The sequence below is a fragment of the Ammospiza caudacuta genome, chromosome 10, assembly GCF_027887145.1.
Source record: "Ammospiza caudacuta isolate bAmmCau1 chromosome 10, bAmmCau1.pri, whole genome shotgun sequence".
Classification (NCBI taxonomy): domain Eukaryota; kingdom Metazoa; phylum Chordata; class Aves; order Passeriformes; family Passerellidae; genus Ammospiza; species Ammospiza caudacuta.
In genome coordinates this window covers 19,145,768-19,158,967 of record NC_080602.1, presented here as the reverse complement: position 1 = coordinate 19,158,967, position 13,200 = coordinate 19,145,768, and the positions used below count along the sequence as shown (strand labels likewise).

Here is a 13,200-nt window from a genome sequence, read left to right as displayed (position 1 = left end):
AGGAACAACTTTAACATTTCAATCACTGGCTTAGCACTTCCAATGCACACCTCAAGTTTTTCCTTTGCTGTAATAGGAACCAGACATATTTTTTGGAACCTGCTATTTCACTGAAGGAAAAAGCTCCCCCCGCCATTTTGTCTAGAAAGGCAGTGGAGAGAAACACTCTGGGTAATCACAGATTTTATTCTAGACAATTTAGCAGCTGTTCCGTGCTTTTAAGCTCATGTAGAACTGTGTTTTACTGAATAAAGCTGATTAAAACAAGATCTGCAGAGTGCATGGCGATCCGAAAACCAAGTTGTTTTTCAAGTTTCTAGAAGAAGCTTTATGCCACTTTGAAAAATCCATCTGGAATTAGGATGAGGTCTTGGTTTAAGGGTCTTTTTTCCATTTTACCCAGATTTCTGGCTAAAGTGTATAATTCTCAGACATTTTTCCTTTACAGTGTTATTTCCACAGCCATTCAGGCATATATACTCACTCTGCAGATGGGCTGAGGAGGTGGTGTGAGGATCTGAGCTGTTTTACTCTCAGACCTAGAGGTTTGCAGCCAGACTACCCTCACTGGCACCAAGGCCCAGCAGGCCAATCAGAGCCAAAAAGAAGCCAGATGGGGCTGGAGTAAAAAGGTTTAAAGGCAAATTCCACAAAACACAAAAACGTTTGGAATGGTTCAAATTTAAACTTTTAACCTGAGCCTCTATCAAACATCAGTGCAATATCACCTCATGATAGTCCTCCCTCTGCTCTCATGACAGCATTCAGGAGTGTAGCTCATTCCCAGCATTTAACTGAAGTCAAATATTTTTCTTCCAAACGCTTTATATCCTAGAGCTGTCCCAGAAAAATCGCCATGTCTCTATTCTTCTATGTGTGCCTCATTCAGAGACATGTAGAGCCTTTAAAAATGTGAACTGGAGTTCAGTGTGCAGAAGACATCTGCAGAATAGCTTTGCCACTCATTTTAACTTCAAAACTGGGTATCTGTCACACACCTTAAACTCAAGTTATAGCAAATGATTCCTCTTTCTTTCTCCAAAGAGCTGTATTTGTTTCTCTTTGGGGAAAACAAGTGAGTAATACCACACACACAAGTAAATCGGGCCATTACTCAAGTGAATAATGTGAGCGCACAAACATAAATTGTAGGTCTGAGGAGAAGTGCAGACAGAGCCCTCCACCAGAGGCCAGCAGCCAGCCCGGCTGTCGTGCACCAGGAATCCACCCAGGCCATCCTGGGGGGCTGGCACTGAGAGATAGACAGTGTGGGAAGGGGGGAATCCATGGAAAACAAGTGTTAAATAGAATGGGTGGGAGGGGGAACCCATGGAAAACAAGCGGTTAAACAGAATGTGTGTGAGGGGAAACCCATGGAAAACATGCAGTTAAACAGAATGGGGGGGATGGGGAACCCATGGAACACAAGTGTTAAATAGAATGTGTGTGAGGGCGAACCCATGGAAAACAAGGAGTTAAACAGATCACACTAAAAGCACCAGCAATGCTGTGCACTCTGCTGCTCTCCAGCAGGTGATGTTACATGGACACCCTCGGGGTGCTCCCATTGAGGGGAGATGTTTGAGCTCAAAGCAGCAGTGGGAATAATCACAACACCCCTGCACTGTATTTCAGCCCAAACTATCAAGGAGTAAGATTTTTATCTAGGAGTTAATTATTGTTATGTGAACTGTGTGCTGAGCCCCTCTGAGCTGGCCTCTTCACAAGCATTTTGAGGACCCTTCAAGATTTTGCATTTCATGGTTCCATTTCTTTCCCCACCTCTGCATTGCATGGAAACCAATTCACTGTCTGAGAGTGAGACTGGGAAATATTGGACTGTGTGCTTAAGAGCAACTGGTATTTGTAATCAAGCTCCTTCTCTGACCTCTTCACTGGCTTTTGGTTAGGTTGCCATTAACAGAATTAAGGCAAATGCTCAGACTGAATCCTAAGCTAAGGGGAAGAAAAAAAGATTGCTTTAGAGAATTCAGGGACCTATTATAGACTGGAACAGAGCATGAAGAGAGGAGAAGAGAGGAGGACTCTGCAGCCAGGACACAGGTGAGATTTTTTTGCCAGAAATCTAACCAGGGCTTCTAACCTTGCCTTTCAGGGCAATCCAAAACTGTGATAAAATGCATCCAGAGAGACACAGTAGAGAAATCACTCAGAAAAAAAGGCTGATATTGCCTAATAGACACCCTAGAAGCAGATTAAAGAAACAAAGCTGGAGAAAAAGACATCCCTACAGTCCAGCTCCTTCACATTCTTGGGCTAAGCAGTACAAGCATTTCAAGCTCTTCTGGAAAGCTTCACTTTATCTGTATGTTCCTCTGGCCAGTGAAAAATCCTTTTCTGCTGTATGTCTCATGAGAGACAGAGTTCTTGTTTATATTTTCATTTCTGGAATTCCTATCAGGAGAAACTCCTACTCTTAGAGGACACTTAGGAAAACTAGCTTTAGGTGTGCATTTAGTTTTTTGCTTAGGAATACCTTGCATAAAACTCCATCTCATAACCCATCACAACCCCAGCATGCAGTCAGCTTTAGCACATTTCAGGTGCAAAACCTTCCATTGTGCAGATTTTCAGTGCTGCTTCTTTAGAAACCAGATTCCATATTTACTGCTCCTGAGATAAGATTTCCCTTCCCTACTGGCATGCAGCTCTGCACACGGAGCTAGGAGCTCCTGGGAAAGAGCAGGCAAAGTACACAATTCCCACATTCCTCTTGTGACAAGGCTTCTCCAGGCTCTGGTGTGAAAAGCACCAATTTTCCTACTCAGAAACTGCAGGACCAAGTTCAAGCATACCATCACAACCAAAAAAAAGTTCAATTGTTTTTCCTAGGCAAGTAATTAAGGCCTAAAACCTCTGTTTTATCCTTTAGAACTCATGTAAATAAAAACCTACGAGTTTTAAGCAGTTTTCTCTTTCGAGGAGAAATGAAACTAAGCAAAAATAAGCCAAAACCAAGTTGTTGTTTTTTATTTCTTCCTTCCCCTAAAGGAGCTGAAATTACTCCTAAGCGTTGGGACATATTTGTAGGAATTCATGGAGGATTTTGTCCTGTGCACAAGGTTGAATTTTACTGCAGATGCTTGACTCTTGCTTACTTAAAGATTGATTTACGCAGGGACGTTAAATAAACTAAAATAACTCCCATGCTGTCTTCTGGAGCATTTGTTCATTACAGAAATGCAGCAAGAACAGTCACAAACTGACTAATTCCTGGTTTGATCCACAGAGAGTAGGAAAAGGGGAAGGAGGAAGAGGCAAGAGATGGCCTGCAGCCACCTTTGTGTCCTTCCTACCCCATCTCCATGCGGATGCAGCTGAGGATGAGCCCAAAGACTCAGAATCCCCGAGTGCAGTAAAGATCCCAGGGGTTCAAATGGGAGATCTATCACTGGATCCAGAGAGCAGCACAATCCAACAATTATATCCTACAGCTCCAAGTCAGGAAATCACTTAGGCATGAGACTAAATCCATCCCTATCAGGGAATGCAATTAAACACATACTTAAAATTCAGGATGGCTGTAATTGTCCTTCATGAACAAAGATGCATTCCTGAACTCAGGCCTTCTTAGTTTTCAAAAAAACCTTGAAAATGCAAATCTTACTCTTACAACGGATCTAAATCCTCTTTAAAAGTCCTTCTATAGACCTAAGTGGCTATAAAACTTTAAAATTAGTTTAATCTATTTTTCTGACCTCAAACACAGGTTATTTTCCACTAGCACTGGAGCAGGTCTACAATACTCAATGTTCCATGAAAAAAGTCATTTTCCACCATGAGTGGCCCTGGGACAGCAAATGTTATGGAAAAAAACTCTAGCTCCGGATGGGACTGCAAAACACGTGTTTAAAAAAAGAGAAAAAAAAGGAATCTGCACTATAGGGTGCCCTTAAAATATTCAGTGTTCAAAAACAAATTTCCTCCAACTTTGAAAGCCCTGTGAAATATTACACACCATAAAAACCTTGGCCTACTAACTACCTGCTCTAAAACACTGGATATGTCTTCAGAAATTTCTCCCCCAGCTACGTAGGATCTCATAAAGTATTCTGAGTTTCCCATTCAAGAGCAAGGCAGAACTGTGCTGGCACAAAGCACATTTTGCTGCACTTCACTAGAACTTTGCCTTATTTCAGTGGCTAAATTTGCATGTCTGCCTTTCAGAGGAATCAATTCTGGGTCAGATATACCCACACAATGAATCATGATTTTTATTTACTCTATACCCCCTAACACCTCCAGTGCACTGAGCATAACCTACACAGCAATTGCACCCACTGCTACACCTTCGTATTTCCTCCAGCAGAATTCTCAAACTGCCTTTATATTCATCTGAGTTGTGCTTGGGCAATCAACTTCCAGTGAACCCTAAAGAGCCTAAACCTGCTGCTACTGAAATCACCTGTATGAACCTTGCCAGCTTCACCAGGAACACACCAGCATGGGGCATTTTGGCACTCAGTGTTACCCCCAGCCTGCCCTCTGACTCTACCCCTTCTCTGGAAAGCTTTCAAAGCCTCTCCTGCTTCCCACCAGCCTTGCAGCAGCCCCTCTTCCTATGTGGCAGCAGCATCTGGCAGGATTTAGGTATTCTTACCAACATCTGGCGACCTCCTCAGACAGGTTCCCAAAGCAAGACCCCTTCCCACCCCACTCCTGAACCTCTGTCAGGTTCTGTTTAGCTCTCTGGCTGTCAAAGAGAACTTAATCTTTTTTCCAGCTGGAGAAGTTTAAGGCTAATATTTTTCAAAATCAGGCATTTAAAATAAGGCAACTATTATTTAGCAGCTAATGACTGCTAGAGTGAATTGTGCAGTGAGCCCCCAACAAAGACTCGGTGTGCATCAGGGCACTTCCACAATCCAGCACTGTTAGCACAGACTGATTTACCCAGCTGGAGTAATTGTATAATTACACTTTCACTTCACTGAATAACAGTGCTGCATCACCAGGGATCACACTTGATCATCAGATGTTTATAATCATAAAGTAGATACATACACACGGACTTCAAAAATATGATTTTATCAGAAATCAAAGCACTATACAAGAATTGCTATCCTTAGTTAGACCAGAAGTCCACTTAGCTCTGCATTTTCTCCCCAACAACGGGCACCTGGGGATGTGTAGGCAGAGCACAAAAATCATGTCACTTATTGAACAACCCTTCCTCAAAATACCCTCCAGAAGTAGCCTTTAGCTCATGCCTGTTTCCGCTACTGCTCTTCTCTCTACCTCTTCCAGCTCTACTGTGTCGTTTTTGAGATGAGGTCAGCAAGTTGCAAACAGGATTCACCACAGTTTTAAAGAATGGCCCATTTATATTTTCTATTATTTCATCCATTCCTCTGCCATTAGTTTTGGTTTGGACAGCACCCAGCAGGCATGCTGGTGTTCCATGGAGCTGAGAACCATCCCTGCACAGACCCTTCTCTGACTGCCACATGCACTTGTCTCCCTTTAATGTTATTCGTTCTTGCCCTTCTATTATACTAATTATAAATACTGCCACTCCTTCCTCATAAAATAAATCAGCACACATTCCTTTAAACTTTTGAAATCTATTATTAATATCCTTTAGAACATAAAAAAAAAATCCTAAAAGAAATGAAGAGCCAAAATCCTCTGTATTAAAGTTCTATATTTCTTCACTGACACCTTCTAAAGGGGTTAAGCATAGAAGACAAAGAACAGCATCACAGTTACATTTGGAATAGTGTGGGTAAATGAAGCAACAGATGGAAAAATCAAAATCTTGATTTTTCTGGACCCGTTTCAAGTTCCAACACTGACAGCAAATACTTGGTCCACCTTTGTGAAAATCCTGTGCAAAAAGATACAACAGGGTTTGTGTGTTTCTCACAATTTTTTATCAGTATGTTATTATTAGAGAGCCAAAATGTATTCGTAGGAATGCAGAAATTGGATGAAGGTGCAGATTCTACTTTTCAAGGCCTGCGTGCCAAGATATTTCAGAGCTGCAAGGAGAAGTGTAAACAACCTCAGCTCGGTGTGTGTCACTTCCCTGCTCTCACCAGCAAGTGGCACACAACGCACATTTTATTCACGTTTCCACTCTTCCCTCTATTCTACTTCAACTCAGAACTTTCAAAGTTTTTACAATAAATGGAGTCTGACAGTTTTGGTTTATTTTAGCAATAATCACAAGACGGTTTTTTTCTGAAAATACAATAAATGTTATCCAAGAGCAATTTGGAGCAATCAGTATTGATACTTATACCATGTGTGTTGATTGAAAAGCTCTTGGCTGTAAGAATGGAATATGAATCTACCCAGAACGTATGAATATCTCCTAACGTATGCTCGCGTGGGAGCTATAAAAGGGAGTTTATTATAATTACTGGAAAAATAGTCTTGTATAAACTAAAAAGAGAAACCATCAGTTTTTACAGTTCAGCTAACTTTTCTTATTCTGCTCTTTGATGCTTGTCTGTTCACTAGGGCACATTGGTCTTCAGAAATTCAAAGGGCTTTTTTCAATCTCAATATGATTTTTGGAGTGAGAAAGACTTTCAAAAGATATAAGAGCCAAATTTGAAAACAAACTTGTACCCAAAAGGCCAATGCTGCACAAAATATTAGTTTACATCTTCAATAGGTCAATTTGTTTGCAGAAGAAACTATGGATTGAACAACTCTAAAAAGGTCCTTTAGGTTATTCATTCTACAGAAAAAACCCTCAGAGGTCACTGAGCCAAGAAATGTAAAAGCAATAATTCTGCTACTGACATGGCACTGATATTCTTCACACACACAGACACTTTATTCATTAGATGGTTTCTTCTTGTGAAGAACTGTTCTTGGGGCTAGCAGGAGTCCCCAGACCAGATGTGACACCAGTGAGAAATCTGCATGAGTAATGTCTGTGTGGAAGGATCCTGAATAAACTCCTGGCAGAACATGGAGAGCACAAAGGCTCATCCAGTAATGTTTCACTCAGTGAAACTCCCAGGGCAAACCCATCCTCTGCAGAGCAGTCAGGAGGAAGGGCAGCGAGGAAGAGGTGCTGCAGATCCAGCCTGACTCTACAAGAAGGGCTCTCTCATCATTACTTTTGCAGGTCTGATCATTCCTGTCATCTTTTATCAGCATTCACAGTGAAGTTCTCATCCTCCTACACTGCAAATGGCCACATTTTTGGGTCCCACCCATCAGACAAACGTACCAGCCTAAGGTGCTATTAAATTAAATCTTCTGAAGTCAGTGGTTTATTGCTTTCCATTAAGGAAAGAAGAACAGGAAAACTCTGCTTACATCACTGCAAAAGTTTTTCTGCTTCCAGACTTAGTGACATTTTAAGACATGCAAGCTCTATTTTATTCACAAACAGTAATACTTACTTCCTTGGCAGTGACAGGAAATAAAGCAATTAGATAAATCATTTTTTAAGTCAACACTGGTGTCTCAGCATAACTAAAGTTTGGCTCACCAATATATACAATTCTAAAGCATTTGGAAATCTACAGTCCCATGTGAAAATATTAATTTATATTTAAATTGCTAACTGCTTACCCATCCTAACAATATTAATATTAACAGTGTGACATGAACTCTCTGCTGAATTTGAGATGTAGGTCAGTTATACAAGGAGTTGCCAAACTATAGTTGGAAAATATTACTTCATCAAAGAATTAGCCTTGGTACAACAGTGAATAGCAGAGCCACATGTCCTAATACATGTCAGCCTGGCGCCACTATTGTATGCAGAGCTATTTGCATATATATATTTCTATCACTACCCTGGTTCAGTATCAACACCCTCTGATATGCATTTCCCAACACATAAATGTGAGCAGCACACACTGGCTGCTCTGAGCTCGTTCTTTGCACTCCCTTGCAACCTTCGTGGTTATTTGCACTTTCACACATCATCTTCACAAACAGCTGAGCTCAGCTTGTTAAATGTTTGACAGAATATTGCTGCTGTGACTGAAATATTACACTTCAAACCTCACAGATAGAAATGGTAAGATTAAAAAGAAAATAGGTACCTTTCCAGCAAAGGGTTAGAAAGTAAAATGCAGCAGTGAGCTGCTTACTGCATGTTAATTCTGATTGATATTATTCTTCCTCCACAGATGTTGAGCTAGAAAATATCTGTATTCTCTCATAGCTCCGCACTGTCCTTTGTTTCCTCACTGCAGCTGCAGACTGATGGCTCTAAAAGGTGAGTTCACTTCACCAGCAGGTTTAAAGTTCTATTAGGCTACGGCTGGAGATTTCATTTTCAGTTTTAACAATAGTCTAGACAGATGTGCATCTCCAACAGGGGTAAGGAAAGTTCTTTGATGAGCAAGTCAGCTGGCCATGCTCACCACTGCAGCAAGACAGCCTCTCACCCTGGTGGGCTTTAAGCTCTCTAGCGAAGCCCTAGATCATTTCTTGGAAAGAAAGCCCATTTTAGGGAAACCCTGAACTTACAAATGTGTACGTAAATTGAAGTGACAGGCAGAAAATAAATAGGACTGCTGTGGGTGACATGCCTAATAAAAAAACATTAATGATCACTGACTTTCAGCCTTCACTGGTAATTTATTTAAGGTAAATTTCTGATTCCAACATTACAAGCAACATCACTGCAGTTCTCACTTACCTTTCACTGGACATTGAATCAAAATATTTGCTCCAATTCTTGCCACGATTGTACCTCCAACAACTGCTGAGAAACTGCTGGCTTCCAGATTCGTCATATTTAACACAGAGGACAAGATGACAGGCACCTCTTTGAAATGAAAGGGATAGTAAAGCTTTATGTAACTTCTAAACATAAATCTTTTATTTAAAGTCATCATGTTTGGAACAGAATTCAGTCTGCAAAGCAGCAGCCAGAAAAGACAGGTGGGACAGATACAGTCGGACTGAGTTCACACCTGCTGTGGTTTTAGAACAACAAGCCCATCTTATTGCTGCCTATTAAATCAGGCAGACTTTCATGGATTGCCAGTAAAAGAAACTATTTCACATTGCAGTGAGCATGGGTGTTTATATGCATATATTTATACACACACATATGTCTATGTATATATAAATATATATATGTGTGTGTGTTTGTGTGTGTGTGTGTAAAAGCCTGGAATGCCACTGTTTTTTGGAATGCCACTGTTTTACCTGCACGCAACAGCAGTGATGTTTCCATGTCAAAACCAGAGTCATTAACCACCAGGCATCCATAGGTACCAAGCTCCTTTTGAGTAGGATTCCGAATCTGCACTCTTCCAGGGGTGTCCAGGACCACCCTGCACAATAACCAAGGAAATACAAGGGTTACAACCCTGGTGCAAACCCAGCTGAATGCCCTTGCAAGAGTTACAGATAGAGCAGCAAAGCTCCTTTTTAGGAGTTTGCAGAGCCAGAACAGCACAGACAGCCCCAGCTCTGCCTCCTCTCCAGGAGCACTCAGGGATACACACAGGGAGGATTGTGCACATCTCCTTCTCCTACTACAGGGCTGTGTCCTACTTGCAGCCCTTGGAAGGGCAGTGAGTTTACTACCACAAACCAGGATCCCCTGGGCACAAAAGTGTGAATAAATCAGAATACCACAATTAAAAGTATTAGGCTTGGCAAGAAATCGATCTCTCCGGACCAGGCTTGGTTTTCAGCAGGATTGGGGAATTCACAAATCTAAGGCCTGATCTGACTTTCAAATCACAATGGGGTTGGGGTTGTTGGGGCTTTTTTAAAATGTCACCATTGAAGGTAAAGTCTTCCACCAAAACCTCACAGGTGTCTTGAGTACTTTGCTTGTCCTCTGAGAGGATCACAGCCTGGGGAAGAGGCTGAAAATAACAACTTTTCTCCTCTGTTACGTTTCTCAGCACTATGTTACATGACTTGCCATACACTCAGCACATCTCAAAAACCTGCAGCTGGTGTTTTCCCACACTGAGTAGATTTACATAATAGATTAACAAAAAATAATATTAAAAATACCTGTATCTCAACAAAACAAGCCACCTCATGATGGCTCAAGTTCATCCCTTTACAAACCTGACCATTTACCTCCTCACACTCTTTCAGAGGCAATGCTATTAACATCACTTTTGGGTCCACACACATATATGTAGATTTGTGTATAAGAAACCTTACTAGGAAAAAAATTAGGAAGTAAACCTACTTTGCTTAATATATGTCTTAAGAGCAAGAATATCAATCTGGGCTGAAATTAGGAAGCAAACATACTCGTGAATAAACAAGACATCATCATGTCCACAAAAATTGAAGTATCACTTGCTACAAATGAATGGAAAATGATGCACATTTCACAAAATAAACATAACTGGTGTTTATTAACTGGTGGGAGCCACATGATTCCAAAAACATTTTCAATTTTTAAAATGGCTTAGTTTGGGTGTCTTTGCTTTAATTGATAGCTCTGCAGAAGTATATTTTTCTTGGCAGTGCATTTAATCAGTTAAATATGTTGAGAAATATCCAAAAGCGTCTTTATCATTTCTGAACCAGTTTTTTTGTTACTCAAGAGCTAGCTATAATTCCAAGAGGCTCACACACAAAGTTAATGTTAATATTACCAGGTGAGCTTCTAATTTATCAGCACTGAAGTAGAAGTATTTGCTCAGGCTTGAGTAAATATCTGATTGTAACAGCTTGCTGTACTCATTTGTCAATCTCAAATGTGATGGTAATACAGGTTCTTTATTAGTCTGAATTTCACTGTCCTCAACAGAAATATTTTAAAGTATTGAAAAACATCCATAAAAGCTCATATTTTTCTTTTTCAATTGAAGTTATGCAGCTCCAGTAATACCTAAATAGTGTGTTAAAGAATAGTGTGGGTACCATTAATATTTTCCCTTCTTAAAATAAGTAAGAGCTAAAACTTCTTTTCATCTATACCATGGCAGATGTTTTTAATGTGTTCCTACTGCATTTAGTATCTGAACAAATCCAACAGCCTCCCTAATTTGAGGGTAAATCTGCTCTTTTTCTGACACAGCTGAAATTATTAAAGCAGATCAAAAAATACAGCCAGGACATCCAAAACACTTCACCTTATAAAAATAGTAAATCGTCCTATGTAGTATCCTGGAAATGGCCAAACACTTGGATGTCAGTAAAGCCAAACAACATGACAGACACTTGAAAGAATAAAAATAAATTACTTAACTAGAAAGACGGCAGGCCCAGTGGCCATGCTTATCTCATTTTCACAACAGTATGTTCTAATATTGCACAGCAGGGTGGATTTTTTCCATCGACAGTGGAAAGTAAGTAATTCAAAAGTAAAAGAGAAGCTATTTACTTACTTTGCAGAGGCTTTTAATGTCTCGCCATCTTTTGTCCAAGTATATTTCACTTCACTCATACCAGCTGTTTCACACAGTAGATTGACAGCATGAGTATTCTTGGTCAGAAAAACAGTATTTCCAATTCGTACAGTTACTGTTTTGTTGAAGGAAACTTGAGGAATTTCCCTTTGCCTCATAATAACTGGAACCTTCTGGTCAAACATTAACTTATCGACCGCTTTTGTGCTGAAACGTTCAGATTCGTTTGGCGATTTGCTTGGGAGTTTCGAGGGAACTTTCTCATCCTGGGCCCCCTTCCATTTTTCAGCAGCTGGTTGTGGATGCCTGGATAATTCAGCAATCAACTGGAAGATGAGCTGGGACGCCAGGTCATCGCTGACTTCTCCAGTTTCAACGAGCTGGCTCATGTTCCTCATGAGCTCCTCGAACTGAGCCGTGTCCATGCTGTAGGCACCCTGCAGAACTGCAGCCTCCAGGCGCTTGTTCCTGAACTCCCGAGAGCTGAACGCCTCTGCTGAATTGCTCCCAAAGCTCCCGAGGTTCCTCAGGAAGGGCTGATCATTGACTTGCCTGTCACCCAGGTAGAGCTCGTTCTTCTTGCTCCACATCTGCCACATTTTGCTCATCTTGTGCCATTTGGCTCCGAGGCTGTTGGCCTCCTTGTGATCTGGGTGGCTGGGCGGCTTTTGGGGGGCTGGGGGCTCGATGAGCCTGTTGTCAGTCCCGATGAGTTTGAGCACAAAGGTCTCGTGCACAGAGCCCGCGATGCACCGGTACACGCCGATATCCGCAGCCTCCAGGGAATGGATTTTCAGCGAGCCTGACTTGGTGATGCCAAGCCTCTTGGAGTTTTCTAAGCGCTGTCCATCCTTCTCCCAGCGGATAAGGGACTTCTGGAACCTTCTCACGGGGCACTTAATGACCACAGAGGTTTTTGGGAGTAGGTAGGCTCGGCTTCCGATGGTAAAATTAATGCGCTTCTCCGGCCGTGTCTGAATATAAACCCGGTGAATGCTGACAATCTGAGGTCCATGGGCAGAAAACTTTGCTGGAAGCTTGGGCTTGATCTCTGCAAGAAAACAATGTGTTGAAAAGCATCTAGTCATTGGCAGTCATGCTTACAAAATCTGCTTTTCACAGAATGCTTGAAAGAGTTTTCCTTGACTTTGTTCAAGTCAGACTGCAACACACAGAGATTTTATCTGAGTCACAAAAATGCAAAAATATGAACAACATGAAACCATAACATTCCCTTGCTTTGGCCAAGAATTCTATTGCTTCTTCCCCAGATCTCCTAACAATAAAAGGATCCAGGCAACATATACCTACCTATGTGAAGGATGTAGATAGTGAACACATATATGAAAGGATATGTACACATACTATATATTACTCCATGTATATGTTCATATTCCAGTTATATTTCCTACTGCTGCCTCAGAAAGGCTAGGCATGATGGAAATGAAAAAATGGAATTAAAAAAATGTGAACACATTATCACTTTCCCCACATTTGAGCACTGTTGAGTGCGGAATGACCTAAATAAAACAAAATCTATCCAAAATGTAAGGCTCCCCTTGACTCTTATTTAAAATGTTGGCTGGCTGTGCTGGTTGCCTGAGTCAAGCCAAACTGATAGCAGTGCAGGAGGTGAAAGAAACAGTCAGTGAAGACACAGCACATGCAACAGGCAAAGCCACCCTGTAATCACATGCTGAGGGTAATTCATTAGGGTTGAAAGATGAGTTGCTGACAGTATTGTGCCAAGAAAGCAGGGAGGGAAGTGAGGAAAGAGAGAAATAAGGCAGAATATTGAAAGGCTGAATAGAGTGATCAGATGAATTACAAAAGCAGGCAATAACCGCATAAAGCTTTGTGCAGGCTG

General features: G+C 41.2%; 1 protein-coding gene across 1 annotated transcript in view; it reads right to left on the bottom strand.

The window, feature by feature from the left end:
- ADAMTSL3 (ADAMTS like 3) overlaps nt 1-13,200 on the bottom strand; it is a 170,447-nt gene that overhangs the window by 13,386 nt on the left and 143,861 nt on the right. Inside the window, exons 21-23 of the mRNA XM_058811740.1 lie at nt 11,313-12,384; nt 9,154-9,281; nt 8,639-8,767 (exon numbers count right to left, since the gene is read on the bottom strand). Coding sequence (XP_058667723.1) covers nt 8,639-8,767; nt 9,154-9,281; nt 11,313-12,384 — 1,329 coding nt within the window. The remainder of the gene's footprint in view (nt 1-8,638; nt 8,768-9,153; nt 9,282-11,312; nt 12,385-13,200) is intronic.